The sequence below is a fragment of the Trichoderma atroviride genome, chromosome 1 (assembly GCF_020647795.1).
Source record: "Trichoderma atroviride chromosome 1, complete sequence".
Taxonomy (NCBI): domain Eukaryota; kingdom Fungi; phylum Ascomycota; class Sordariomycetes; order Hypocreales; family Hypocreaceae; genus Trichoderma; species Trichoderma atroviride.
Genome location: NC_089400.1, coordinates 1,868,209 through 1,894,251, shown reverse-complemented (window position 1 = coordinate 1,894,251; position 26,043 = coordinate 1,868,209). Strand labels below are relative to the sequence as shown.

The 26,043-nt window shown below is 50.2% G+C and overlaps 11 protein-coding genes across 11 annotated transcripts; 6 read left to right on the top strand and 5 right to left on the bottom strand.

Moving 5' to 3' along the window:
* Positions 1-78: 78 nt before the first annotated feature.
* On the bottom strand, positions 79-2,654 carry TrAtP1_000713 (uncharacterized protein). Its single transcript, XM_066110696.1, has 9 exons — positions 2,441-2,654; positions 2,236-2,385; positions 1,930-2,091; positions 1,776-1,848; positions 1,472-1,713; positions 698-1,394; positions 541-629; positions 368-482; positions 79-283 (listed from the first exon to the last, which is right to left on the bottom strand). The coding sequence occupies exons 3-9, from the start codon at positions 2,002-2,004 to the stop codon at positions 147-149; spliced, it is 1,428 nt and encodes a 475-aa protein (XP_065966769.1). The 5' UTR covers positions 2,005-2,091; positions 2,236-2,385; positions 2,441-2,654; the 3' UTR covers positions 79-146.
* Positions 2,655-3,737: 1,083 nt separating this feature from the next.
* Positions 3,738-5,852, top strand: TrAtP1_000712 (uncharacterized protein; the record flags this gene model as incomplete). Its single annotated transcript, XM_066110695.1, has 1 exon — positions 3,738-5,852. One exon carries the CDS (start codon positions 3,738-3,740, stop codon positions 5,850-5,852), a length of 2,115 nt encoding a protein of 704 aa, XP_065966768.1.
* Positions 5,853-7,010: 1,158 nt separating this feature from the next.
* TrAtP1_000711 (uncharacterized protein) lies at positions 7,011-8,432 on the top strand (the record flags this gene model as incomplete). The annotated part of the gene is made up of 2 exons (XM_014090718.2): positions 7,011-7,183; positions 7,250-8,432. 2 exons carry the CDS (start codon positions 7,011-7,013, stop codon positions 8,430-8,432), a joined length of 1,356 nt encoding a protein of 451 aa, XP_013946193.1.
* Positions 8,433-8,936: 504 nt separating this feature from the next.
* On the bottom strand, positions 8,937-9,961 carry TrAtP1_000710 (uncharacterized protein; the record flags this gene model as incomplete). Its single annotated transcript, XM_014090717.2, has 2 exons — positions 8,937-9,778; positions 9,862-9,961. 2 exons carry the CDS (start codon positions 9,959-9,961, stop codon positions 8,937-8,939), a joined length of 942 nt encoding a protein of 313 aa, XP_013946192.2.
* A 356-nt stretch (positions 9,962-10,317) lies between these two features.
* Positions 10,318-10,818, bottom strand: TrAtP1_000709 (uncharacterized protein; the record flags this gene model as incomplete). The annotated part of the gene is made up of 1 exon (XM_066110694.1): positions 10,318-10,818. The coding sequence occupies one exon, from the start codon at positions 10,816-10,818 to the stop codon at positions 10,318-10,320; it is 501 nt and encodes a 166-aa protein (XP_065966767.1).
* Positions 10,819-11,855: 1,037 nt separating this feature from the next.
* Positions 11,856-12,170, top strand: TrAtP1_000708 (uncharacterized protein; the record flags this gene model as incomplete). Its single annotated transcript, XM_066110693.1, has 1 exon — positions 11,856-12,170. One exon carries the CDS (start codon positions 11,856-11,858, stop codon positions 12,168-12,170), a length of 315 nt encoding a protein of 104 aa, XP_065966766.1.
* Positions 12,171-13,694: 1,524 nt separating this feature from the next.
* Positions 13,695-17,828, top strand: TrAtP1_000707 (uncharacterized protein). The gene is made up of 2 exons (XM_014090715.2): positions 13,695-14,767; positions 15,291-17,828. The coding sequence occupies exons 1-2, from the start codon at positions 14,501-14,503 to the stop codon at positions 16,626-16,628; spliced, it is 1,605 nt and encodes a 534-aa protein (XP_013946190.1). The 5' UTR covers positions 13,695-14,500; the 3' UTR covers positions 16,629-17,828.
* On the bottom strand, positions 17,829-19,842 carry TrAtP1_000706 (uncharacterized protein). The gene is made up of 2 exons (XM_014090714.2): positions 19,521-19,842; positions 17,829-19,456 (listed from the first exon to the last, which is right to left on the bottom strand). The coding sequence occupies exons 1-2, from the start codon at positions 19,756-19,758 to the stop codon at positions 18,879-18,881; spliced, it is 816 nt and encodes a 271-aa protein (XP_013946189.1). The 5' UTR covers positions 19,759-19,842; the 3' UTR covers positions 17,829-18,878.
* A 184-nt stretch (positions 19,843-20,026) lies between these two features.
* TrAtP1_000705 (uncharacterized protein) lies at positions 20,027-21,179 on the top strand (the record flags this gene model as incomplete). Its single annotated transcript, XM_014090713.2, has 2 exons — positions 20,027-20,301; positions 20,414-21,179. The coding sequence occupies exons 1-2, from the start codon at positions 20,195-20,197 to the stop codon at positions 21,177-21,179; spliced, it is 873 nt and encodes a 290-aa protein (XP_013946188.2). The 5' UTR covers positions 20,027-20,194.
* TrAtP1_000704 (uncharacterized protein) lies at positions 21,176-22,315 on the bottom strand. The gene has a single exon (XM_014090712.2). The coding sequence runs from the start codon at positions 22,192-22,194 to the stop codon at positions 21,313-21,315; it is 882 nt and encodes a 293-aa protein (XP_013946187.2). The 5' UTR covers positions 22,195-22,315; the 3' UTR covers positions 21,176-21,312.
* A 1,399-nt stretch (positions 22,316-23,714) lies between these two features.
* On the top strand, positions 23,715-25,376 carry TrAtP1_000703 (uncharacterized protein; the record flags this gene model as incomplete). Its single annotated transcript, XM_014090711.2, has 1 exon — positions 23,715-25,376. The coding sequence occupies one exon, from the start codon at positions 23,715-23,717 to the stop codon at positions 25,374-25,376; it is 1,662 nt and encodes a 553-aa protein (XP_013946186.2).
* Positions 25,377-26,043: the final 667 nt, after the last annotated feature.

Here is a 26,043-nt window from a genome sequence, read left to right as displayed (position 1 = left end):
GGACGCATATACAGATAAAAATGTATATGACGAGATTACACTGCATTGGGTGAATCGAGTTATCCTAGGTAGACTTCATGAAGGGAAATGAACTTGATGTTGTGGATATAAACTTGTTTTGTACAGGATACAAAATAAGAGCTTCGTCAGTCAACCACTCCCTTCCATATTTCCTCCAAATTTGCAATAGATTGCTTGACATCCCATGTAGTCTCCTCTTTGATCCGATGCAGGAGTTCCAGTAAATGCTGCTGAGAATTGCAATCCCTTAATGTACGGCCGCCTAGGTTCTCATTTAGCAGTCTGTATTGCATGACACGGCGAGAACTTTTGATCCAACAAGTTCAATACAATTGGCTGTACTCACAGTATGACAAAATATCAGCAGCATTTACTAGTGCCCCTGGATATCTACAACTGTTATATAGAGTCAATCCACGGACGATGCCGCAAATTCGAATGGTATGTTCAACAGCTTCCAACTGTGAGTCAGGGGTGAGTAAAGGGCAATGACTAAGCGATATGAAAGTATGAACATACCATATCCTCGCGAGAAGTATCGATATCTGTTGATTGTTTACCTAAAATGAATATTACTTTGCAGAGATGGTAGAACTGCATTGCCACAGCTACAAAGCCAGAAAAGTCAGATCACCTAGCCCAACTTGAGAATATGTATTAGATAAAAACAACTTACTATGCCAAATACACGGATAATTAATCGCGGGGAATGAATTATCATCAGTCACTATTATGGAAAGTGGACCAAATGTATTCGGCAGGCCCCGTCGCCAGTCATCCACCAACTTGATCAACATGTTGTGATGCTCAGAAGCTGTTGTGGATACGTCTGTGCCAAAGTAGTGGTTAATAACTCGTGCAGTGATCCAGATGATGTTATTTGTCCAATCATCATCCGAGTCTCCATCAAACACGACGTAGTATGTTCTATCTGAGGTGTCGATATTAGTCGGGCAACAACCGCGCAGAGCAGTCAAGATTTCCTGGCGGACATATGTCCAGAATGCAGTGTGCTTGAGACTGCCAGGTCCAAACTTGTTTGCATTATGGTTGAAAAGAGATAATGAGCCTCGCAAATGACTTTGTAGGTCACCCTCGGCATTGTGATCGCCAAGCATCTCGTGCATTCGTAGAATTACCGTCGATAGCGCCAGTGCGCTCTCAGAGGCGCATGCTATATCTTTCAACGCGGCTATGAGTCGGTGTACACAACTGTAATGATATTCATCTGCCAGTAGTGGATTAAAATTAGGATCAGAGCGGCTCAGATACCGCGCTGAGAATGCAAAGATTGCGTCGAGAAGCATAGGACATTTCATAGCCAGCTGAGGCACAGATGCTGAGAAGTGATGCCTTGGATCATTTAATGCCAACTGTACTCGTTTAGATCGATATTAGTAGTTACCTAGTGAACATTTTAACCAAAGACAATCTTAGCAGAAGAACTTACCCATCCGCTTAGATGATCAGTATAGAGAGTCAACAGACGCGCTTGTTCTGGATCCTTCACAGCCTCTCGTGGTTGTGGTAGATATATGGGCAGAGTTGAGTTGAGAGCTTCGATTAAGCTTCCAACAGGAGTACTCATAGCTGGGCTACATGAATGAGGTTCTAATGGGGAGTGCGAAACTGGAGGCACGGACGTATGGAGCCCGTCGGGTTCGATTTCCGTTGAAACAGTTGGCTGATACGCTTTTTCATGTTAGTACCTATGGTATAGTCACATCTACCCTTTCAGCTCAACACATTCTCACCTGATGGGCTAGTTTGACTTGATATTGTGTCCTTTCCCGTAACATTGGAAGGACTTCGGCCGGCTTTCAGGGTCTTCAGACGTACTTGATGAGCGAAGCGCACTCCAATAGTTGGATTAGCAGACAGCGAAGATTCCACCACCGATGCACTTACCAGAAGATGGAACATTGACCCAAACATGGTCTTCTGGAAAGACAAAATATTCACTGTCCCCCAGAGCAGTGCCATCTAGGCTGTTGGGGCGCGGTCCTTCAGAAAAGAAGCATGATCGACCAGCTTTCTCGCAGCGCTTACATTCCGGTCGGTGCTCGTCGCCTGAAACAAAGTTAGCTTGGGTAAAGGGTACTAGGTAAAGCGGAATCTTGTAAGATTAAATCTATCTATCAAGAATCACGAGAAAGCAATATGTCGTGACATTGAACTAATTGGGAATGCTAGGGATACTCCACAGGAGCTTACATTTGAGGTGCCGTTTTCTGCACGTTAAGCTGTCTCAATTGGGCCAGTTAATTATTGGTTGAAAATAGCAGAAATGTTATCAGTGATAATAAGGGCTAGCGAGAATTTCCACCTTGGAAGTGGTGTGTTGAGCTGAAAAGTCTTACCACCCTACTCCGTGTTAGTGAGGCGCATTACAGTCACGATATCTGCATATACTGCGTACCTGTCTTTACGCGTCTCTGGCCGCTGCTGGAAGCCATTTGAAGTCCAGGTGAAATTGGACTCTCTCGATTTGTTTGTATCTGAGCCGACTCTGGGATTATCTCAACAGCCACTCGTGTTGAAGATCATGTGAGGAAATAAGGCGTGACGGGCTGTATGGGGCGAAGTTGGAGACGTTCGATCTGTGGGAAAGACCCACGGAAGCTTCGTTCCCCGCGCGACTGCAGGTTTGCGGAGATGCTGAGCCTTGTTTTAGCGCTGAAAAGGCTCCAGTTGGATTTGCCTTTCTAGGCAGTATCAAGAGTCGCTTATTTTGGGATTAATATGCAGTTATATCAGGCTACTGATGCCATTACTCTAATACGTGTATTTCAGTATGTAGTAATAAGAGCTGTTACACAGAAAATCCTACTCAAGGTACATTTGGCAGATACGTGGCTTTGCCTCGACGATGCTTTAATTGCAGCAGGCTGGGCTGCGCCTGATAGGTACACGTATTCGAACTCATTTACCTGCATGCATTTACCCGTTTAGCGACATTTAGGCTTTCGGCTTGGCTACTGAAACTTTGGCTATAATGCAACTTCCAACCATGAATCGTATACGAGAAATCTCACTTTGTGATACGCATTTATCAAAAATCCTCAACTGAGCCGTTTCAAAGCCATGAACCAGGCGCTGCAGATGTTTTTGCAATGTGTTTTTCATCCAGCACGTCTTCTTCTAGACAATGAAGCTGGCAGTCAGAATAGCTTACAATAGGTAACCTAGGTACCCAACAAGGCAACAAATTTCTTGCATGAGAGATTAGTGATTGAAGAAACAACAAGAGCAAAATCCTCATCAGAGTGCTCCAGTCAACACAGATGGCATCGACAAAAGGACAAAAAGTCTCCGTTGAAGAAGCTCCACACTGCCATATAGGGTAGATTCGATACAGGCAAGTCTGCCCATTAGCGGCAGACATCGTGTTGTCTCAGACACGAGATGTGGAGGCCAAGATCCCTGTAGCTGTAGGTGGGCTGTAGCGCTGCAGCTCCCCCAGCACGACGTGCATCGTCCGTTATAGCCTGGCCAGCTCCCAAAGAAACCCGAGCAGGCTTCTACACCAATCACCGCGCAGTCGTCATTCTCGCCTCGTGCTTGTTTTTGTCCTACGGCCTCGAGGGCCTGCGTCTCTGGCGCAAGGTTGCTCTGTTAGCATTTAAACTAGGCGGTCCCTTTCAGCAGAAGAGCGTACACCCTGCGCAAACAAAAACAAAGAACCCATCACCATCATCGCCAGGAAATAGTAAACAATGCGAGGGCCTCCTGAAGACGACTGGTCCTCCTCTGGAAGCGAGTCGCCGCCTCCAAGGCCAGCGCCAGCGCCAGCTCCAGCACCGCATCAGCAGCAGCAGCATCAGTATCAGCAGCACCAGCAGCATCGTGCGCAAGCGCCGCCGCCAACGAGGCGCCAAAGCATCGCCAATCGCCTGCTGGGCGCCGTCCAACAGGTTCGCAAGGACAACAAGGAAAAGACCAAGAATGAGCCGCAGCCAGCGCCGGCCAAGCGGCGCGCGCCCGTGGCCGCCGACAAGGCCTCGCCCATGAGCCGCATCCGCACGTGGCTGGACAACTGCAACGACCAGCACGACTATCACTGCTGCGCCGACGACGAGGACATGGACGCCAACACCTTCCACCCCGTCTATCTGGTCGACTCGGCCGAGCGCTGCCTGGTCAAGGCGAAGCCGAGGGATCGCTACCTTGCCCTGAGCTACGTCTGGGCGCCGCTGGGCCAACGGCGCGGAGGGCCCAGCGAGGTGGTTCAGCTGCTCAGATCCAACGTCGAAGAATTCCAGTCGGCGGTCCCCGAAGAGGAACTCCCCGAGACTATTCTCGATGCCATGTACCTGGCAAGGAAGCTGGGCCTGCGCTACCTGTGGGTCGATCAGCTGTGCGTCGTCCAGGACGATGATGTCGACAAGGATAACCATGTGCGACACATGCCCTACATCTTTGCAAATGCCTATCTAACCATTGCTGCGGCGCATGGCGACCTGTACACCGGCCTTCTTCCCATCAGCCCGCGGCGACATGCTCGTGAAGCTCGTGAAGCCAAGCCCGCCACCAATAACAAGGACCACAACGAGCTGCTTCGGCAGTCCAAGTGGAATACTCGTGGATGGACGCTACAAGAACACCTCTATTCGCGGCGAGTTGTGTTTTTCTTCCAGGAGGCCGTGACGTGGGAATGCCATTGCGATCTCTGGCAGAAAAACTCCGCAAGCATCATACCCAAACTGCGAGGGGGCAATAACCGACAACAAGACTGCACCAATCGAGTTTCTGAACCCATACTTGGTTTTCAGCATGCTCCATGGCCTGACTTGGACGAGTACGCTCGTATAGCAGCCGATTATAGCGCGAGAAGGGTGACGCACGTTGAAGACACTCTAAGGGCATTTTCAGGCATCACCTCCATGCTGACCCGTACATTTTCGGACGGATTCATGTTCGGAATGCCGCTCATGTTTCTCGATATCGCTCTGCTCTGGAGACCGCAGGCTTCGATACGACGGAGAGCACCGCCGCGAGCTCCCTTTTTCCCATCGTGGTCATGGATGGGATGGTGGTATGATGGTGTACCTGTCGATTTGATATTGTGGAGAGCCGCGGCAGACTATGTTGAAGACGCAAGTTCAACAAAAGTAGGACCAACCTCTAAACGCTTTCAATCCCTGCAGACGTTTAGAATAAAGACTACTGTTACTTGGCACTTGACAGACAGGGCTTCCACGGTTCCCGTGGCCAACACAGGACTGCGATACCGAGAACTCCGTTCTCGCAAGAATTCTGGCTCGCAGCTGCCCCGTGGTTGGTCAAAAAGCGGATCTTCCTTTAAGCATGATAGCGACAGGGGAACACTCTTCAAATATCCTGTGCCGGTCGTGGATCCTCCCAAAGATGGACTGCACGCGCCAACACTCGCAGAGCAAACTTTCCCCGGACCGCTCTTGTCTTTCAAAACGGTCGCCGGGTTTTTCGACGTCGATCTCGCCGATACCATGGCGCCCAAGGATCACTCGAATCCTCACATCGCCATTGGAAACATCTGGGGCAAGTCTGGCAAATGGATTGGCGAGTTTCGAGCTCACGATTCGTGGCTGGGCGTACAGACGTCCAACTACGAAGGAGGCGAGAAGCTCGAATTCATCGCCATCAGCACCGGAATGGAGCGCAAGGGCTCATTCATTTTTACCCCGGAGAAATTCGAGGAGAATAAAGATGCGGACGGCATACTGGACTTTGTGAATGTGTTGTGGATTGAGAGGATCGGCACTGTTGCGTATCGACGGGGAATCGGCCACATCTTACTCAAGGCCTGGAATGCGCAGGCACGAGATCAAGTGGATATTGTTCTCGGATGAGGGGTTCCGGAGAGTTATTTGTATAGCCAGCGAGGTTATATGTCGAGCGTGGGCGTTTATAGGGAGGTTCTGAGTCTCGAGTCTATTACGACGGCGGTGGCAATGGTCAATTCTTGTTCTGTGGCTTGATATCTGTATTTAATTGCTACCTAATGATTTTTCGTTATTTACTCCGTCATGTATGATTGGGAAAATGGTTCGTGGCTAGCAGGCGGGCAGGTAGTTTGTACGCGATTCTATTGAGTGTCATGATGTCTGTTGGAAGCATTTCTTCTTGCATACGGTGTCGTGTGTCAAAAAGTCAAGATGTGGACGATGCATGGCAAGCTTGCATCGCATTGAGCGTCCATCACGTGGACGGCTGGGTCTTTGGGTCCTTGAATGCAAAGTACATGTATTTACATTGCAATCGTTTTGACGAGCTTTGACGAGTAACCCGTGATGAAGCGTTGGATGGTAGAAGCTCATGTCTATGCCAAAGACGAACAAGAGAGCACTTGGTACCGAGGTTCGATCGCATCTATGGAGTGTGGTATGACAAACATATATCCGCTTGTCTCACGGTGGCGCTCATGTGTTAGACAATTTGCTGTCATTTTTTTTTTTTCGAATACGACTAAGCGGCACTTGCATCATTGATGCTCAATTTACTGACTAAAAATTCCTGTAATGAAAGTGAAAGCATCTCTACTTGAATACGCCTGTATCGGCATAATCTCACAACCTCCAGTGACATCCAACCGGCACGGTGCGAGGCTTCCATGCCACTAAGCCGCCCTGTAGCCTAGCGCCCAGCTTCCCGCCTGACCAGCCCCGTTCCAGCGGCCGCCCCAGCTTCTCAGCAGCCGGGCCTGCGCATCAAATCTGGATCCGGATCCTCCTCAACGTCACGGGTTTCGTTCCGCTGCCTCTCCCATTGTCCACGCGACCCCCTGCCAAATGCCTGGATCTGACGAGCCGTGAGAGATACTACATTACAGTCTCTCTTTTGTCTCTGTCACGGTGCTTGCAATACGCAGCATCTTTTGGATTTCTCTGCATTGATTTGAACGCGAAAGTCGCAGTGGGAGGGAGAGAGACGTGCGCTAAAGAAACAAACTCGGATATCGAATCGAAAACTTTACAAGCTTGTCTTCGCGTTGTCGCAAAGCATAGATAATGGCATCAAGGTTGGAATATCGGTCGCTGGCCGATGACGAGGACCGCGAACGAGCTTCAGACGAAGATTCAGCTCTGCTCGGCGGAGAATTCGAGGATGGTCCCCAGGTACCCTTTTCGTGGATCGAATATGGCATCTTTTGCTTCCTCGGCATGGCCATGCTCTGGGCCTGGTAAGATTCAGCAACAACAACACCACAGCTACATTGCCAAAAGCTAATGCGATGAAAACTTGACAGGAACATGTTTCTCGCCGCAGCCCCGTACTTTGCCTCCCGCTTCGCCGGCGACGCCTGGATCGAAGCAAACTTCCAGTCCACCATCCTCGCCGTCTCGACCCTGACCACCCTTGCCGTCGTGCTCATCCTCTCCAACATCCAGTCCTCGGCCTCGTACCCCTTCCGAATCAACCTCGCCCTCGTCATCAACAGCCTCATCTTCGGCCTGCTCACAATCTCCACGGCCGTCTTCCTCGATGCCTCGCCTCGCCAATACCTGAGCTTCGTGCTCGCCATGGTGGCCTGCACGTCCTGGGCCGCCGGGCTGATGCAAAACGGCGCCTTCGCCTTTGCTGCTGGCTTTGGAAGGCCAGAGTACATGCAGGCCCTCATGGTGGGCCAGGGCGTGGCTGGTGTTCTGCCCTCGATCGCGCAAGTCGTCTCTGTGCTGGTTTTCCCTCCCAGCAAGGAAAAGGAAGATACATCTGGCGAGAGACAAGGCGAATCGTCTGCATTCTTCTACTTCCTCGCCGCCGTCGTCATATCCATAATCACCCTCGGGGCCATCGTCCCCCTCGTCAGGCGCCACAACCGCATGGTGGCAGACCGTCTTTCAGAGCGCCTCGCCTCCTCCATGACCAGCATCGAAGAAGCCGAGCGCGCCACTCGAAAAGTCGTCTCCCTCCTCCATCTTCTCAAGAAACTCCACTGGCTCGCCTTTGGCGTAGCGCTCATCTTCACTATAACAATGTTCTTCCCCGTCTTTACGGTCAAGATCCTCTCCGTCAACGAGGATGGCGGCCGCCTCATCTTCCAACCCTTCGCCTTCATCCCCGTGGGCTTTCTCTTCTGGAACATTGGCGATCTCGCGGGCCGAATCGCCACCATGCTGCCCTACTCGCTCACAAAAAGGCCGTTTCTGCTCTTCGTGTTGGCTGTGGCGCGAGTCGGCTTCCTCCCGCTCTACCTGCTCTGCAACATACATGGCCGGGGCGCCATCATCCCGAGCGATTTCTTCTATCTTGTCATTGTCCAGGTTCTCTTTGGCATGACCAATGGATGGCTCTGCTCCAACATGATGATGGCGTCAGGAGAGTGGGTTGAAGAGAATGAGCGAGAGGCTACCGGTGGATTCATGGGCTTGTGCTTGGTCGCTGGCCTTGCTTCTGGAAGCTTGTTGAGCTTTACAGCATCTGGAATTTAACAAGCGTGTTTATTCGGGTTGATTATCTATTATAAAGGCGTTTCTTTTTTCTTTTCTTTTCTTTTTTTTTTGAGTAATTTATTCATCACGGTGGTATACGCATGGCATACTTTATAGATTTCTTAGGCATTTATTCGACAACACAATAGGCTATCTAAACTCATTCTGACTTGAAGCTAATAAAAACAATTCTGTAATATGTACGATAATAAATAACGATGATACTTTGAAAATTCGATTGTCCGGTTTCAATTGTTACCCGCCGTCCTGTATTCCTCGCGATGCTGCTCTTAAAACCCTTTTTCCCATATCCCATCCTGTCTTGTTTCCCTGTATTGCGTCTTCATTGCCACGCATACCTAGCCTCCAACGCCATTGCAAATGCTTCAATACCAGATTCTGAAACTAAAAGAAGGAGATTGTAGAGGAAAAAGAAATTTGAAAATCCATTCGCCCAAGCCAAGATCAAATTATGACTCCCCCCCTCAAAGTGTACAAGATCCTTCAAGGATTGCACCTCAAGGGGTTGTTGTAAATAGAATCAGATGGTGCGCCTTCCGTAACTCTTTTGAAAGGCTCCAGGCCTTTGCGCAGAGTTGTAAGATTCGTCTCGTGCCGATATGTAGTTGTTTTCGTCCCCGTCGGCGAAGAAAGGCTATTATTTTGACGATAAGAATTCTTTTTAGGTTTATTCGTATTTTCTTCCATGAGAAGAATGATTGGCTCCCCCGTCCGAGGCTTGCCCGACCACTCCAGCGAGCAGAGTGACGGTGGATGGTAGTAAGTGTCACCACACACAACCCAGTCAGCAGTATAGAAACCACCATCGATGAGGTCCCTCTCAGTCCCGCGCCAATGAAACGACTTTTTTTCGGGGTCTTTCCAATCAAAATCACCAAAGCGAAGTTTGATTTCCTCATCGTCGCTGGGAGGAATCAGTGCAAAGCATGTGCAGTCACGCAGCGTCATGGCGACAATAAAGTCCAGATTCTTTATAGGATTTAGGGGTCCTGCATCATCAAGACTCTTCTGGCAATTCCTTAGTGCTTGAATCGCTTTGTGATGAATGATTTTATCGAGAGCCGCCTGGATGCGCTCGCTGTTGTGTAGACCGGAAAGTTGCGGAGCTATTCGAAATGGAGATGCGACCTGCTGGGGGCAATCGGGATTTGCAAGCGTAATCGGGCAGGGCTTCTTTTCCGGGCAAGGAGCCTTTGTGCCAGGAGCCTTTAAATAGTTGCGAAGTTCCAATGCGCACTGCCTGCATCTGATGGCATTTTTGGGAGCACTAGGCGACTGTAGCAACCACTTGGGTTTGAATTCGATGAGTATAGATTCATCGACGCCTTCAGAGAGTGTTAGTCAGTATGCAGTTGGCAGAGTTTGGGGAGGTGTGCCACAGATGATACGTGGGCATGTAACCACTCACCACTTGGTCGCATGTCCTCCACAAGAAACCCCCAAGACGCGCGGCCAATGTACGATCCCTGAAATTTGGGTTTTCGCAGGTGGTTGGATTTCCGAAGCATGGCGTTGAGCTCATCCACAAAGCTGGACTTGTGCAGCACCACCAGCTCCTGGCGCACGGCATGGTCGCCAAGATGCGGTTGGATCTCTCGAATGAAGAATTCCTGTTGGCGGAGATAATAGTTGGACGACACGGGAGTGCGACTAAGAGCCTGTGCTTTGGCCACCCTGAGAAGTTTGCCTATAGGAACAGAGCATCGGTTAGCGACTGGGTCTGTGTAACCACAACTTAGCGTCGAGAAGCGCTTGAGAAGGTTTGCTAGAAGCCTTGATTTGCGTGTCCCTTGCCTCTTTGGAAGAAGAAGAGAAGAAAGAAAAACAAAAGGCAAATGTACCTTGAAAATGGGCGTCCATGCCGCTATTGGGGGGGCAGTTTGATCTCAAAGACAACATTGGCGGCTCCTTCACCGACCAGCCTTACGGGCCTCGTTCCCGGTGGCAGTTCCTGCGGCAGGTAGCTGACTACAGGGTCGCACACGCTGTCGCTGCTACTGTCGCTGCTACTGTTGCTCATATCTAGCACGGGAGCCGCGTCGCGGGCTTGATCGCGGGCGCTCGCGTCTTGGGATCTGGTTCGCATTCGGTCACCGGCGTCACCGCCGCGGTCGCAATCGCACCTGTGGTTGCGGCTGCGGATTAGGTTAATGGCCCGCAGCCGGGCCATGTCGTCGGAGCTGATTGCCGGGACAGCCTCATCGTCGGATTCCTCCGCAAGAGAGTCAGCGTTGGAGGGAGAGTCTCGGCCAGCATCGGACTGGGAGTCTTCGTCGAAGCAGTCGCCGGGAACGGAGGAGCCGTAGTTGGAGGCCGAATCGTCGACAAACTGGGGTGGCAGCTGCAAGAAAGAAGCCGGGTCCATGATTGGGACAAATCGTGGGCCCGTCCTGCAGGCCTGCTGCAAGGGCTGCAAGGCACTGAGTCGGAGGGTGTGGGATGGCGCGCTTCGGGCGGTTTCAGGGAGCACAAAGGCTGGATGGGCGGCGAGAGGCTGTAGACGGCGGCGTCTTGGTAGGGAGATGCTGGGGATGATAGGCAGGTACTAGGTATTGGGTACTCGGTCGCTAGCAGGATGATTGACGGCGAGGCAAAGGAGGCGATATTGCCGTCGTTTTTGTTGTGGCTCGTGCTTCGTATAAAGGGACCACTCTACTCTATTCCAAGGTCAAATGTTGAATTAAACGGCAAAGTGGAGTATTAGAGCGGCGGCGGCGTCATTCTTGCGTGGGAGTAGATCCGCATGCAATCTAATCTCTGCTCTGCTCTGCTCTGCTCTGCTTGTGGGAGGAAAAGTCGAGGATCGGCACGAGGAAATGTTGAAATAATCAGGACGGGGTTGGCACCGAGAAAGGGGGAAGAGGGAAGCGGATGGCAGATCGCCCAAAGTTTAAAAAAGGGATCGAGGAGGTTAAGGCCACCCGCCCGCCATGGCAGCTTATACTAGTAGTCTAGCAACCGGCCGCCATTGACTCTGATGATATATTACACCGCTATGCTCTTTTGGCTCTCGGCCATGCACATGGAGATATTGTAAGAGGAAGCAGAGCACGCCGGTGGCATGTGTATTTGTGACAGGCATCCAGTGGCGAGGCCAGACGGTGATCTGAGCTCGATATCTGACTACCGTGATCGGGAGACTACCAGCGGCATCTGCCCTATTATCGGAGACGCCCCTGCGCTGTGCGGCTGCGAGCACATTACATTACCCAGATGCACATGCAACATTGCCGCGAATACAACTCTCTTCTTATTGCTTTGTGCGGGCAGCGGTGGCAATGAATATCTCCCTTCCGACGACTGCGCTGAACGAGCGGGCTGAGGTCGTATCCATTGACGTGCATCTCCCAAGGCTCCGCAGCGCACGCTCTACTCTTTCAGGGCTACGGCGGAACCAGGAGCATGGTGATGGATGCGACTATTGCTCTCCATCCTCGCCGCTGCCAATCATGGTCCAAAGGTGCTTCAGCTTACACCCCCAAGGCCTGCAGGGCTGAATTGCTCTGCAGCGGCCGAGGCTTACTGGGCGCTGGACTCCCGCCCATCGACTATCCTCATCGACTTGCGGCACGAACTGCTTCCGTGCTTCGCGGAGCTGAATGGCGGGCAGCAGCTGGAATCTCGCGGCTGGCGAATTGGATCGCAGATGTTCCCTCCTTGCCAATGTCACGATACTTGAGATGGTGTGCTGATGCGACCGCGCACCGCAAGCAGTAGTGGCTGGGAGGATCGCAGCTGGAGCACGTACGTATCTGTACCCAGTTAAGTTGGCATGCAAATATCAGCGATCAGGGTGCGCCTGACCGCGTACATGTATGCATGTATGACCCGAATGCGGTACGTCACGGGACACAGCTGCAGCCTCGAGATATTTTTCGGGGTGTTTTTGAATCCCTATCGACGGTGGCGGTCGCACCTACACATGTACTCACATTCATTGGGCGCACATGGATGACACTTGATGGTGCAGTCCACCAAGCGATACTCCGTGATCACGTATGTAGCACGCAGTATTTTGGAAAAGCAACACCCGAAGCTTTATCGCGCTGGCTGAGCCTCAACATGCGGCGTATTTGCTTCTTCACAGGCCAGAGGCAGCCCACCTCGAACACCCGTCAACACGAAATGAAATTCATAGCTACTGATTAGATTTGTGGCAAATACTCCATATTCCAGTGCGATGGTACTGAAAGTAAATTCTCATTTAATAGAGAGGGTGCGTCACGATAGAGACAGCTCAAAATCCTGCCCATGACATGGAGTTTATGAGGAATGGTAGGCTCTGGGCACGGGCAAGATCAACATCCTCAGATGGACACCCTTTTTGCCCCGGATTTACGGTCCCTGTGATGTCATCAAGGGACCCAACCACATCCAGCCAGAGATCCCTTGGATTGGACCCCCGCAAGAAGAATCACGTCGATATGCAGGACACAGTCCGCATAGAGCCCCTGGAGTGACTGGCCAGCAGCTCTCTAGGCCGTAGTCGGACGCGCACCAAGATTACCAAGATTATCTGACGATTTTCCATTTGCCTGCATTGCCGAAGCTACACTGCGCAAGCCACTGCCCTCTTTTGGAACCTTCTACTCGTGCTTCCCTTTCTCCCCTCCGCAATGCGAACTGTGCGGAACACGGGAGCACCGGTGATTGCGCATAATTTCGTTCCCAAAAATGCCCTGCGTACTACCGCATGTGTCTGCAGACCAATATCCTACTTCTTCCGGCTGGTATCGTGTTAATGCCGAGTTTGGCTCAGCTAGCCGACATTAAGCATCAGTGCTAATTTTAGCTTGTTTCGGCTCCTTATGCGGCCTTGCGAAACTTGAAGAAACGCGTCTTCAATGGTAACATTGGGGTTGAATCTGTAACTACCTAGGGATGGGGAAGAGAAACATTGAAGACTTTCTACCGTTCTCCTCGCATAATTATATGCACCTTGCATGTACTTCATAGTTCCAGGGAGGTGTTTTGCCACTCAATTCAGATGATCGCTTCCGCAATGCGCCGTAGTCTATCTGATACAGAGAGGTTGGAGGCTTGTTGTAGATGCAGATCGTGGAGCATCCCTCTTTCATCTACGTATTAGATACTACTGCGCACTGGGTACGCGAGGGAAGAAAAATTGAGGTTGCCAAATACACTTCCAGTCGGGCAATCGATCGATAGGCTTTGGCTGTCAGCTGATGAATATTGATAGAATCGCGACGCGACACATCAGGAGACACGCCGGCCACAGTGGTCCAATTCGGCTAACGCTGCCGCTGGTTCGCTCGTTCGTCCTGGGGGACTGCATACACTTAGCCCTGCATATCAATAAGCAAGTCGTTCGCTGCTTATTGCGTCGGCAGACAGAGCGCTGGGTTTGTGATGCTGGCACTGGCGGAAAAGGGCATCTACACGCTAAAGTGGGCAGATGCAAGCTCCAGCTCACGACATGTTCAAGCATGGATGAGGTGTTGCAGGCACAGTGCCCTCTGCACGGTATTCGTTCATCGTGCACTTAAACCACAGCCATTAGCGGATTTGCGGCCAAGCCCGCCTGGACTGCCCCCGCTGCTGGACAGTCTAGCGGGTTGTTTCAGCGGCCTGGACGCCTACCGCACATCCGTGCGTCCGCGCGATACCGAGCTCCAGGCCTAGCTGGTGAAAAATTTCTGGCGCCCACTTTGCTTCGCTTCGCTAAAGAGAACCGCAGACCTCAGCTCCTCCAACTCTTAATAGCGTCATCTTCCATTATCTTGCTCCTACCACCTCCTACACCACCTTGGCTCGGGATCTTCCCTCTCAATTCTCCTTGCTGCACCTATTCTCTATTCTCTCGGAGCTTTCAGCAGTCATACACCCTCGCTTCTCTTATCGCTTCGCCGCATCGTCGCTCTCGCATCGCTTTCGAAAATCCATCTCAAAAAATTTCAGCTAATCCCTGCTTCCTGCAAGCCCTCCGCACGAATTGAATCCCCCACCCACGGAAGGCTGCCTCTCGCGGCCCTCGACGGCCATCGTCTGGAATCCCATGGTCTCGAGATTATAACTGCCATTTCAACATGGCTTTCAACTTCAACTGGTCGCCTTTGACGGCGGACGCTGAGTTCTACTCGCGCGCACGCGACCTGCTCACAAAGGCCCTAAACAAATCGCCCAAGCCGCCCATCATTGTCGATGACATCCTCGTCAGCGAATTCAATCTCGGCACCGTCCCGCCAGACCTCGAAATCCTGGAAATCGGAGACCTGGCGGAAGATCGATTTCGAGGCATTTTCAAAATGTGCTATTCCGGAGACGCCTACTTGACGCTGAAGACGCGGGTTCAGGTACGTTTTTTTCGCAGCTTCTGGCTCTATCCCCGTAATTTTTTTTTCCCCATGGAGCTTCCTCGCGCCACGCCAAAAAGTACCCGACAATGCCCGAAGCTTTCCTTGACTCGCGCCACCACAACAAAGCGCATCTGAATCGCACCGCGGACTTGGATGTTTTGTTATGAAGAAAGCAGTCAATTTATCAGGGAAGTGGCAATGAGCTGGATAAGTGTCTGGCAAGCTGTGCAGCAAGCTTGGGAAGATGCCGCTACCGGGATGTGATGCACCATTGCCGGCACTGCCGTCGATCACTTAGCTCTTTGCGTATTACACGCACAAAAAGCATTGCTGCACGCCCTGTCTTTGGGAGCTTCAGACTGGCTTGAGTTGCTGTTTGATTTCCTGCATGGATTGCTGCATTCGAGCAAGTTTGGTTTTGATCAGTCTTTCTCAATCCTTCATTTATTTCGTGCGTGTGCGGGGGCGAGACAGCATTGCATGGGATAGACCAATAGATGGCTAACACGACGATGCGCAGGCCAATCCGCTCAACACCTATCTCTCCTCCAAGCCGGAGTTTACCTCCCCGCAGCCACTGGCCGCAGCTTCGGGTCTCACGATCCCCCTCTCCATCACTCTGTCCGAAATCAAGCTGTCGGCGTTTATCATCCTGGTCTTTTCGAAACAGAAAGGATTGACTCTGGTGTTTCGCAATGATCCACTCGAGTCTCTCAAGGTCTCTTCGACCTTTGATTCGATCCAGTTCGTGCGGGACTACCTGCAACGGACCATTGAGCAGCAGCTGCGAAACCTAATGATGGACGAGCTGCCAGCCATTATTCATCGACTGTCTCTGCAATTGTGGTGTCCGGATCAGGCCAATAAGGGCGTGGAAACCCCCAAAGAGGAGACGGACGAGGAGGGGGTCAACCCGCTATCAAGCCCACCTTTGGACCCTGTCGATGCCAATGGCAACGTGCTGGATCCGAGTGCCATCTCAGAAATCTCTCTGAATGGCGGGGGCGAGACGCAGTCTCTATTTTCCCAGAAAAATCTGCTACGCCTCGCTGCGCTGACAGATTCGCACCGGACCTTGTCTCTATTCACACCTGGCATACGAGACGTTGTATTTCGAGCTTGGTCAGGCTGCGCCGACCGTGCTGATCCTGCTACGCCATCTATCTCATCTCCTAACCGAGTCCGGACGAATTCACATGCTGGCGGTACGAGTACCACCTACACATTTTCCGATACGGCAAGCACCCTTCATGGCTCTGTATCGTCACGGCCTTCTTTTGCAAGCGTCAATGCGTCTACCGGCTTAGGTGTCGGCAGCAATGTCCGATCAAGGACGGGCCGCAAAAAGAAGAACCGAGTGGTCAATCTCCGGAAGACCAAATCTGAGGCGGTCACTCCAGACAGTCAGTCCGAAGCCGGGACCAATACACCCAACTCGGTCAATATTCCTCTCTCGGAGCCCATCATGGATATACCAGAAGAGGAGGAGCTACAGCTACATGATAATCCATTTACCAGCGACCCCTTCAACCCCCAGACGCTCATGTCTGATATTGGCGACAACACGCTCACTCTAGAAGAACTCACCTCCGCCCTCAAAGACCTGAAGATGCTGGCCGACGCTACGGCCAACAGCCGTAAGGCGACCCCCGAGAAAGGTAGCCCTCGTGAGACGCCGGGTGCCAAGGGACAGTCATCACCTGATCCCCTGGACCAGGACTGGGTCATGAAGATGGCGAGCGAAATCGCACGCCGTGTCTATGACGAAAAGCGGTCCCAGCAACGGGGCAAATGGGATGAGTCGGAGGAGGCCCCACCTCCGGCATACGAGGCATCGCCGCAGTCGCCGTGCCATTAGACAACAGTTTTGAACCCAGCTGAGAGCATGACAATCTCCTATGTTCTTTTACTCGCTCTTTTGCAAAGCGTTCTTTTCAACTGTCTCCACTTTCTGGGAAAGAAGAACTTTTTCCTTTGTTATATCTTTTCTTTTGTTTTTCAGCTCTGTACTGATTTCACTAAAGTATGAGCATTGTATGCGCATTTGCATATGTATATGCACGTACACATCAAACATCTGGGTATGTTTTACCTCGGCGTTATATGGAAGGAGGGGCAATAGGGAATGCATGGCACGCATCACAAGTAACGTACACACGGGACAAAGAGGGCAGGCAGGGAAAATCAAAAAAGCAGAAAGCAGAAGGCAAGAAGACAACAAAAAGATTGGCTAGGATCAATTACCGGGTGGGGTTTTCAGGGACGGGTGGTGTTTCTTTTTTTTGGTTGCATGATTTGATACCCGGATAAGCACTTTTTAAACAAGACGATTGAGTCCAGTACGAAAGTGTTTTATTTCCATGTTTTTTGAATGGTCTGCCTTTGCCTTATTATGGAGCCGTCTGTAAATCAGACGTGTACGACGACGACGGGATGCGTGCCTTTTTCATAATTTTCTTTTTTCATCTTTCTTCATCCTCTTCTATTCGCTTCGTTGGCTAGCCGCGCCAACCACACCCACACCATTATGGCTGCCACCCCGGGCGTGTGTTGTATGAATACGTCAGAATTTGGGATCTCCCGTCCGGGATTTTTTTTTATTGCCATTGTGGGGGAAGATGGGGTGTGGTGTCATTTTTCATGGTGTTGACGGTGTTCTTTTGCACGCCGCCGGAAGAGTTTATCCCACCTCTACAGCGATGCTCATGATCTGCTTTCACATATTCTTTTTTTGTTTGAGCGTTGAGCGTTCGCAAGGCATTGTATTACTAGAAATGTCTTCCCTATGTCTCTTTTTTCCTTTTTTTTTTTTCTTTTTTTCCTTTTCCTCTTTGGGTTTTTAGGCACGAGGGTTACGTGCTTGTGTATTTGTACGGAAACAAAAACTAAAAAGACTGTACGTGTACTTGTACTACTAATAATGGGGAGTTATGGGACCTGGATCGAGGATCGAAATACATCAAGACAGACACAACTCCAATCTGCAGAGAATTACAATACAAATGAAGCTTTTGAAGCGCAACTATTTTTGGCCTCCTTTCCCTCTCTCTTTTCGCCACCCACGTGTAAGTCGATAACGATGCTTGTATCAGACTTTCACCGCAATTCTACGCATAGAAAGTGCACATTTACACATGTAAGGGAGAGAGAATATCGATATTTTAGGTCCACATGACCGGATTTGGTGCCAAGGAGGGGTAGATTTTGTTTTTAGCTATGCCAAACACTTATATCTCTCATACACAAGTGGTAGGTAGTGGGCAATACCCTAAGTTTATGCAGCTACTGCTACCATAAAGTAAAGCAGTGGGGAAAGCGTGTGTCATCATCATCCAACCCTCTGATGCTGTTTCTTTTTCCTTCTTTATCAGACACAGACACACACCTTTTATGCCAATGTAGCTAGTGAGTGGTAGCAAACGCTGGTGGGTGTCTCGATTTCACTGCCTTGACCCTTTCCTCCATACCCCTCCTTCTCCAACTCATCGTAACACAGACAGATGATCAAGGGGTTTAAAGAGATCCATAGAACTCCCACCTCTCATAAAGCCCACGATTAGCTGAGCGCTCAAAGCGACAGCCAATGACTGTCCAGAAGTATCTGTGGTGTCAAATGCTCTGCCAAATAAGGCAGGGATTCAGACTGACAACAGCGTCTGAGCCATGGCTCTTAGCTCAGTCGCCCCCCCTCTCTCAAATTCATGCAGCCACTTGCTGCGGCCTGCGGCATAAGTCTGTTCGCCGCCAAGATCTACTTATTTGTGTTTCTTTTAAAAATAAAACAAATAGATCGTAGTCGTAAAAAAAAGTGGCTCGGCGATGTGTTGGCAGCCGCTGAACCAACGAACCCAAGCCCAGAGACAAGCTGGAAAAAGTATGCTTCTGACGACATGCTGCGTGAAACACCCACGCTGTCAATCTTCCGTGCAGAGGAAAAGGAGCGGGGTTCTGGTCCAGAGCTGCATAGTGCATGATGCTCTCTTCTTCTTTGCTTTTTCCACGGACATGCTCTTCGGCTTCGGTCGGAGGATAGGAATCATGAAAGCCGGCGAGAACGCCTCTTGCGCGAGCTTTTCGCGGGTGGCGGTGATTCTGATGTTCCTCCTCTCTAAGAAGGCTTCACCGCCGCCGCGTTCTCTGCCTTGAGCTTGGCCAGCTGCTCTTCCTTCTTCTTCAGCTCGGCCAGAAGCTGCTTAGCCATCTGGTCTGTCTTGAGCTGCGCGTCCGAAAGCTTCTTGACCTCGGCGGCCTCCGTCTCCCGACTGAACGGCTGGCCGGGTCGATTTGCACTGGGTATCATGGCCGTCCGCTCCCACACGTCGCCGCTGTCCGGTGCCGGGAGTGGAGGCGGTGCGCGGTTCTTGCCCTTGCCCTTGCCTCCTTTGCCTCCCGCGGCCGGTTTCCATCCCTTGGGCACGGCGCCAGTCGTCAAGATCTGGTAGAATGCCTCGTATGGCTCGTTGAACAATTGCTCTTCGTAGCTCCATGCCCGGACCTCGCCATTCGTCGCCACCATGGCTAGCTTTTCCTCTTCGGTTCTACCGTACGGATGAAGGCGCAGATAGTGGTACAGGGTCTGAGGCTTCTCCCCGGAGTCGTTAACGTAGTAGAGCTTCACCGTGATGTCAAACTCTCCCCATCCCGTCTCGTTGACAACGAATGGCTTGCCAGGCTCTCCTTCCACCACTGTCAAACGGTTAGCGCAAACTGTTGTGCAGAACAAAGATGAAGTGGCGTAAAAAGAGCTTACTTCGAACGTAATTCGGGATAGACTCGTGTAACTTAAACTGCACGCGCCGCAACCAATACGTGATATCCGTATCCTCCATGCCCCGTACAAAAACCTGCCATGAGTGCGTGTGGTTATCAGGCGTCCCCGGTGGTCTTGGATTTGAGTCTGAGAAAGGAAGCGCCGTGCTGCCAATGACAAACGGCCGTCGGATTTGCGTCAACTTGACACGCTTCCCGAATTGGTTTGACGGCGCCATCGTTTTGGCTTTGCACTTTGCAGCGTTAAAACGCGGTTGTCGGTGCAATCAAGCTTTGCGCGTCGATGGTGGGGAAAAAAGTAAAAGAGAGAAAGCTGGGAGACGCACTTTGTCGTTTGCAGCCTTGCAGATATGTCATTGGGGCCCACTATTGCCGCAGCCAATTAGATCCGCGTATTGCCGAGCTTCAGCGGTAGAGTTCCTCAGCCTTATGGGTGCTAAGCTCCTAGCTACAGGTATGTGATGATTTCATCGATTTGCCGCATGGCCTGATCTTGTCAGAAATTACCATCTTTCAAATTCCACTCAAACTCATCGATCGAACAAGCTTCAATAAGATTCATCCATCAAATCAATTGCCTGCCCCTATACTCAATCTATAATTACCATCTCATAGACGACCAACACAGCTCATTCACTCAAGCTTACCGAAGCCATGTCAGCCGCGGCCAAGAAGCTTATAGTCTGCGGAGGCAATGGCTTCTTAGGGTCCCGGATCTGCAAATATGCCGTGGCTAGAGGTTGGGACGTTACATCAGTCAGGTAAGTGATTTACGCATTATACCTCATCTCTTTGTCTGCAATGCATTCATCACGACCCATGTTGAAAAAAAAAACACAATCGCTCACATAAAGTCTTCGTTTTGGAAAAAAGCCGCTCAGGTGAGCCACGATGGGAAAATGTCACATCCACAGCAACCCCTCCGCCATGGGCTCACAAAGTCTCATGGGAGCGAGCCAACATCCTTGAGCCTTCAACTTATGCGCCCTTGCTCAAGGGCTCCGACTACGTTGTTCACAGCATGGGCATCCTGTTAGAAGCAGACTACAAGGGCGTCGTCTCTGGCCGAGAATCTCCCATTGCAGGACTTCAGAAAGCATTTGCTTCAGTTCGAGATCGAGGTGTCGACCCCATCCACAGTCAGCCCGGAGAGAGCATCAAGCCCTCCAATCCCAAGGATCAACTATCGTATGAAGTCATGAATCGGGACAGCGCAATTGCACTTGCTAAACACGCCGCTGCCGAGAACACCAGCGCTTTCTGCTTCATCTCTGCTGCAGCTGGAGCGCCGGTCCTCCCTCATCGATACATTTCTACCAAAAGAGAGGCCGAAGCTGCCATAACAAGCAACTTTCCTCAAATGCGCGGCATCTACATGCGGCCGCCGTTCATGTATGATAGTTCACGCAAGATGACCATGGGCATCGCTGCAGCAGCTGGTGCCGCATCCTTCTTCAACAGCCTGACGGGCAACGTCTTGAAAAATTTCATGGGGGCAGCAGGGACAAAACCTCTTCAAGTTGATACAGTTGCAGAGGCTGTGGTCGAGGCGCTCGCGGATGAGACAATCAAGGGTCCCGTGGAGCTTGAGCGGATCGAAGAGCTCGCGTCCAAGGGGTGGAGGAAGACGATGCTATGAATTAAGATTGATGTATGATTAAAAGCAAAACGCTGTATCTATGTGTGCAAGTTAATTTCCAAAACAAACAAACGCTCCTCATATATCTCAATAACCTTGCCCGTTTCCCTCTTGAAAGTAACTGATTAATATCTTATATCATTGTTCCACGCTCAAAGCTGTCCCTGATCTCAGCAGTATATTTGTTGTAGAAACGCGATAGTTTCTGGTTGAACTGCTTATTCTTCTCATTGATGTACGTGACATCTCCGTCCTCGCCGTTTTGTGCCATTCGCTCCTTTCTCTTCTTGAGACGAACATCTTCTGCGCGTTGAAGATCCTTGACTAGGCGATCAATAGCCTCCTTGTCGGGTTTATTTTGAGTAAATGATGTCGAGTCCGCTGTTGAGTAGAAGGAACCGTCTTTATCCACAGCGATAAGCTCGCCGTCTTCTGTCTCGACGATGTCTAGACCGCCAGAAGCCGCAGCTTTTTCAATGGCAGCCATCTTCTGCTTCTCGTATTTCTCGAGATCAGGATTGATATTGCGAAGCTGCCTTTTGTACGACTTGTTGGCTTCGTGGTGATAGTCTTGGAAGGCGTTGTTATCGCGGTGCACCGCCTTCTTCTTTATGCGCTTATCCCACTTTTCGCTCTCGTCCACGGTCCAATCCCAGGCCCGTTTGCGCTCAAAATCCTCTCCAGCCTCCTCGGTGTCCGCCTTTAGTAGTTTGTGGGATGCGATTGCGTGTCTGCGATGCAGAGCAGTGAGCTCGCTAGGATTCGTGGAGAGGCGTTGTGATTCCAGGCTTGCTTCTTTGAAGTTTGTTTCTGAAGATTTCTTGGCGCGAGCTTGGAGGGCTTTGAATCTAGCCATGCGGTCGCTGGCTTTGGATGCCGTATCAAGCTTGGGTTCTTCGGGTGCATCATCGACCTTTGGTTCTTCGGGTGTAGCAGCGGCTTTGGGTTCTTCGGGTGCAGCATCGACTTTGGGTTCCTCGGATGCGGCATCGGCCTTGGGTTTTTTGGATACCATTGTTGCGCAAGTCGGTGGTTTGGTGGTCGTAAGATCGTTCAAATAGATTGCTTGGTGGTTATACAGCCGTATTTAATCTGTCGCTAACTTGGAAGAAATAGCAGGTTTATGAAAGATATTGTAAAGCATTAGATCAAGGTTTAACGGCTATAGTTCGATACTGCCCACGTGACTAAGGCCGTGTGAGTCTAGTAGTCAAAACTCATATTCCAAGAAAACGTCGGCGATGTTACGTCTTGGAACAGAAGAAATCTTTAGAGATCTCAGAGAAGAAAATCTCCGGCTTCAAAACCTCTGGTCTGATCTGATTTTTTAAATACCAATTGAATATTTGAGAATCTCAAGGCGGTAGTGAAGATGCTCCATACTTATATCACAGGTAACGTTATTTTCTTCTATTCTATTCGCACTGTATGCTTCATTCCCGCATCATTGAATTGACGGAAGCTCAGAGTCATGTTGTTGCGGCATGACGTTCTGCATGTAATTCGTAGATTACCAAGTTTATTGGAAATTTAGAAACGATTTTCAGAATATAGAGTCAAAAGCTTTTGTGTCACTTTTTTACTTTTGCCCTTTATTTTCGTAGCTTTTTCAGACCAAGTTCAAATATTCTGCCATTCTATCTACTAGTAGTACCAGCAGCAAGTTACTCACCGCCTTCTGAATTAGTCCGTTATTGTTGTAAGTGGAAGCAAGAGAAGCAGTAAAAATGGTAGAAGCGGTAATAGGGAAGGCATATTCAAATGGCTCCATGGTCGAATTTGCGAGATCAAGTTGGAAAATGGAATTTTTGAGGCCAAACACTAGTCACTGTAATATCCTCAGTACTTTAGTTCTTATATGCGGAAATGCATGTATAATTCTACAAAGATACATGGAGCTTACTCTATGGTCGAGATTATGAAGTTCATTTAGCAAAGTCGAGCTTGCAAGGTCAAATCTGGCCTGGCAGTATCCTAGATATCCAAATTCTCCTTTATAATATAGAATAATATATTGGGCTAATTGAGATGCCTATATACATACCGGTCGCCCCATGGTTAGGTTTTCAACTTGCGAGTGAATACAGATTGTAGAGTTATGTGCTGGTATTTATAACATGTCCCTACCCTTATGCTCTCCACAAAATCAACTGCCTTACAATATTAGTCATAAATTGTGGCAAAGTGCCTTTCTAAACCTCTAAATATTCGAATTATTGTATGAAATGCAATTGAAGTCTGTATCAGATGCCACCTCTAGAAGAAGAAAAATACAGTGAAAGGGCAGCACGCTAAGTTAGTGGATGATCCAGCGGGGGCCCACTGAACATTTAGCGGAATCTGGGGTAAAACAGGTACCTCGAAGACGCTGTAATTAGGCTCGCGTGAGCAGTACACACATGTACCGCTTTCCAAGGCACGGGATGCCACCATATTTTGCTCACGTTGCAAATTGCTCAAAGAAGCCAGAAAAAAAGAGTCCAACGCTGAATTCAGGCATATGGAGCAGCCACACCCATTGAAACCTCACTCAAGATGATAAGCTCAAGATCGCCCTGGGGGCTTCGGCTTGCAACCTCGTCTCATCGCTTTGCTGCGCACAACCAGAGACGTTCCAAGACGTTTGTGCGGAGAATCGACAAGAACAACGAGGTCTATTACACCATACGCAACAAGCGGCCACCAAAGTCTCCAGACTCAATTCCTGTACGGGATGACTTCTTTGAGATGCCGGATCTGCTACTGGATCTCGACGCCGAGGACAGCCGACTTGTTCGCCCGGCAGACGAGGCTGATGACCTCCGCCTGGAGAGGAAATGGGACGTTAATCCAAAACGACTTGCGGTTCAGGACCAGTTGAAAGAGCTGCAAGCTCAAATCTCAGAGTCACGGCGCAAGGCTGACGATGTATTGTCGAACCCAGCCAATATCTGGAGGCTCAGCCCGCACGACATTCTGTCAGCTGCTCTTCGCGGCACACCCGTCGTTGTCGATGATGTTCGCTCACCTACGATGACTCCTAGACCGTCTAGTGATTCCAAGGAACTCACCTCGGGGCATGATTCCAGACTGATCGAGACCCTTTGCCGAGAAAACGGAATCCCCTCACATGCACTACAAGACGATCGGGTGCTTATGGAGTGGATGTGGTTACGATATAAAAATCTGCAGCGTTCCATGGAGAACCGAAGCGAAGAGCCATTATCACCCGCTCAACTATCAGATGCTCTGAAAGACCAGACTTCCATCATTGGTATTCGCCGGCTTGTGTTTCATTCTCTACCATCCACTGAGGTAGCCAAGACCTACTTTCTTAGACAAAAGGGGACCAACAATGGGCCGATTGTCTCATATGAGATTCGCAACGCCTGTTTAAGAGTTTTGGCTCAGCAGCCAGAGAAAGGGGCTGCGCATCTGGAAATCCTGGGTTTCATCGGAAACCTGGCCGCAAGACTATATGGCCATCATGGGCCTGCGTTGACTGGATTAGCTCTACGACTTTCAGCTGAAGCAGGAGTTGTGGGAGCGATATCCGAATGGCTACGTCGGGGATTTGCCGATCATACGTGGGAGCAATATCGTGCGTCGTCAGCCGATGTAGCAGAGACTCTCAAAACGTTGATTCGGCAGTTGAGCAGTGGCCTATACGCCGTTGATGACCGACAGTTGCTGTTCCAGCTGCTGACTGGGATTGAGCATGATTCCCTCTCGGACGATTCTTTCCGCTCTCTTCCCCTTTTTTATCTTGGCGAGCAGAGCAAAGTCTCTACAGATGAGGCATATGGCATGTATGAATCATACATCATGCTCCTAGGCCACCTAGGGGCTGTGAGAAGTCTCTGGAAGGAATGGTATGCTTCAAGGCCTATCGTGGAACGCTTCTTGAAACCAGATGGCAGCGCCCAAAGACTTGAATCTTTGTATCAAGCATCGTTACGCAGCGCTCTTTACGTGGCGGCGCCCATGGACGCACATGACTTTCCTGACATGGAGTTGAATGAATGCGTGGCGCTGGATTATCATTCGATAGGCGCACAGGATAATGCTTCATGGTTTGCCAGTGGAGAAGAAACAGCGAGGCCGAACGAATCCAATGGCAGTGCTTCTCCGGAATTGCCGTCTTTCAATCTACCTCTTGACGAGTGGACTGCGCGAATCGACCACATTATTCGCCAGAATCCTTTGTCTTCTCAGTGATTCAGCCACAAACGTCACATTCATATCACAGAAAGTAGATGATATATGCTACTCTTCATTTATTGGAGCAATCCTATCACTCATATCCCGGCAGCAATTAAACAATTGCAAGAGAAAGAGACGAGTGACTTCACAACACGGGGTACCTTGGATACGATCAATCCAGAGTCCATGAAACATGGCTTGATCCAGAAGCAAAGTTTAAACGTTGGAAACGCTGGAATGCAGAACTCCCGTAACATGAAAATGACGACAACGCCTACATGAGATTGAGGCGCTCCGATCTCGCTCAGGGGGGAGACAAACTCAAATATATTACAAGAGAAAGGCAATGGGACGCCACCCCCTTATCGCACATACCCGTCTTTTTGCATTTTTTGTATCCAAGATGTCGTTTAATTGTTTACCCAGATACGCTATCCGAGCAAGCTCGGCATCTGTTCTTATCGGAAAGTTACTTGTCGGCACTTGTACATGGTAGAATCTAGATACAGTAGATTGTATATAGCATGTGGGCAAGGATGACGATACAGTTTAGAATTCTAGAAGCGCACGTTTATTCACCACTTTGTCTTCCCTGGTTAATAGGAGAGGTCTCCGAGCCCCCCCGTGCTGGCATTTACTATCCACAGCGGTGGGTATCACCGGTTTCCAATCTCCCCAATCG

Excerpts from the sequence above, each read along its gene's own strand:
- TrAtP1_000707 (XM_014090715.2), top strand. The coding sequence starts at position 14,501 with ATGGCTTTCAACTTCAACTGGTCGCCTTTGACGGCGGACGCTGAGTTC. Across the intron at positions 14,768-15,290 it reads CGCTGAAGACGCGGGTTCAG|GCCAATCCGCTCAACACCTA; the intron begins GTACGTTTTTTT and ends GACGATGCGCAG.
- TrAtP1_000713 (XM_066110696.1), bottom strand. The coding sequence starts at position 2,004 with ATGGCACTGCTCTGGGGGACAGTGAATATTTTGTCTTTCCAGAAGACC. Across the intron at positions 1,849-1,929 it reads GGTCAATGTTCCATCTTCTG|ACCCTGAAAGCCGGCCGAAG; the intron begins GTAAGTGCATCG and ends GTACGTCTGAAG. Across the intron at positions 483-540 it reads ATACTTCTCGCGAGGATATG|TTGGAAGCTGTTGAACATAC; the intron begins GTATGTTCATAC and ends CCTGACTCACAG.
- TrAtP1_000706 (XM_014090714.2), bottom strand. The coding sequence starts at position 19,758 with ATGGCGCCGTCAAACCAATTCGGGAAGCGTGTCAAGTTGACGCAAATC. Across the intron at positions 19,457-19,520 it reads TATCCCGAATTACGTTCGAA|TGGTGGAAGGAGAGCCTGGC; the intron begins GTAAGCTCTTTT and ends ACCGTTTGACAG.
- TrAtP1_000704 (XM_014090712.2), bottom strand. The coding sequence starts at position 22,194 with ATGGTATCCAAAAAACCCAAGGCCGATGCCGCATCCGAGGAACCCAAA.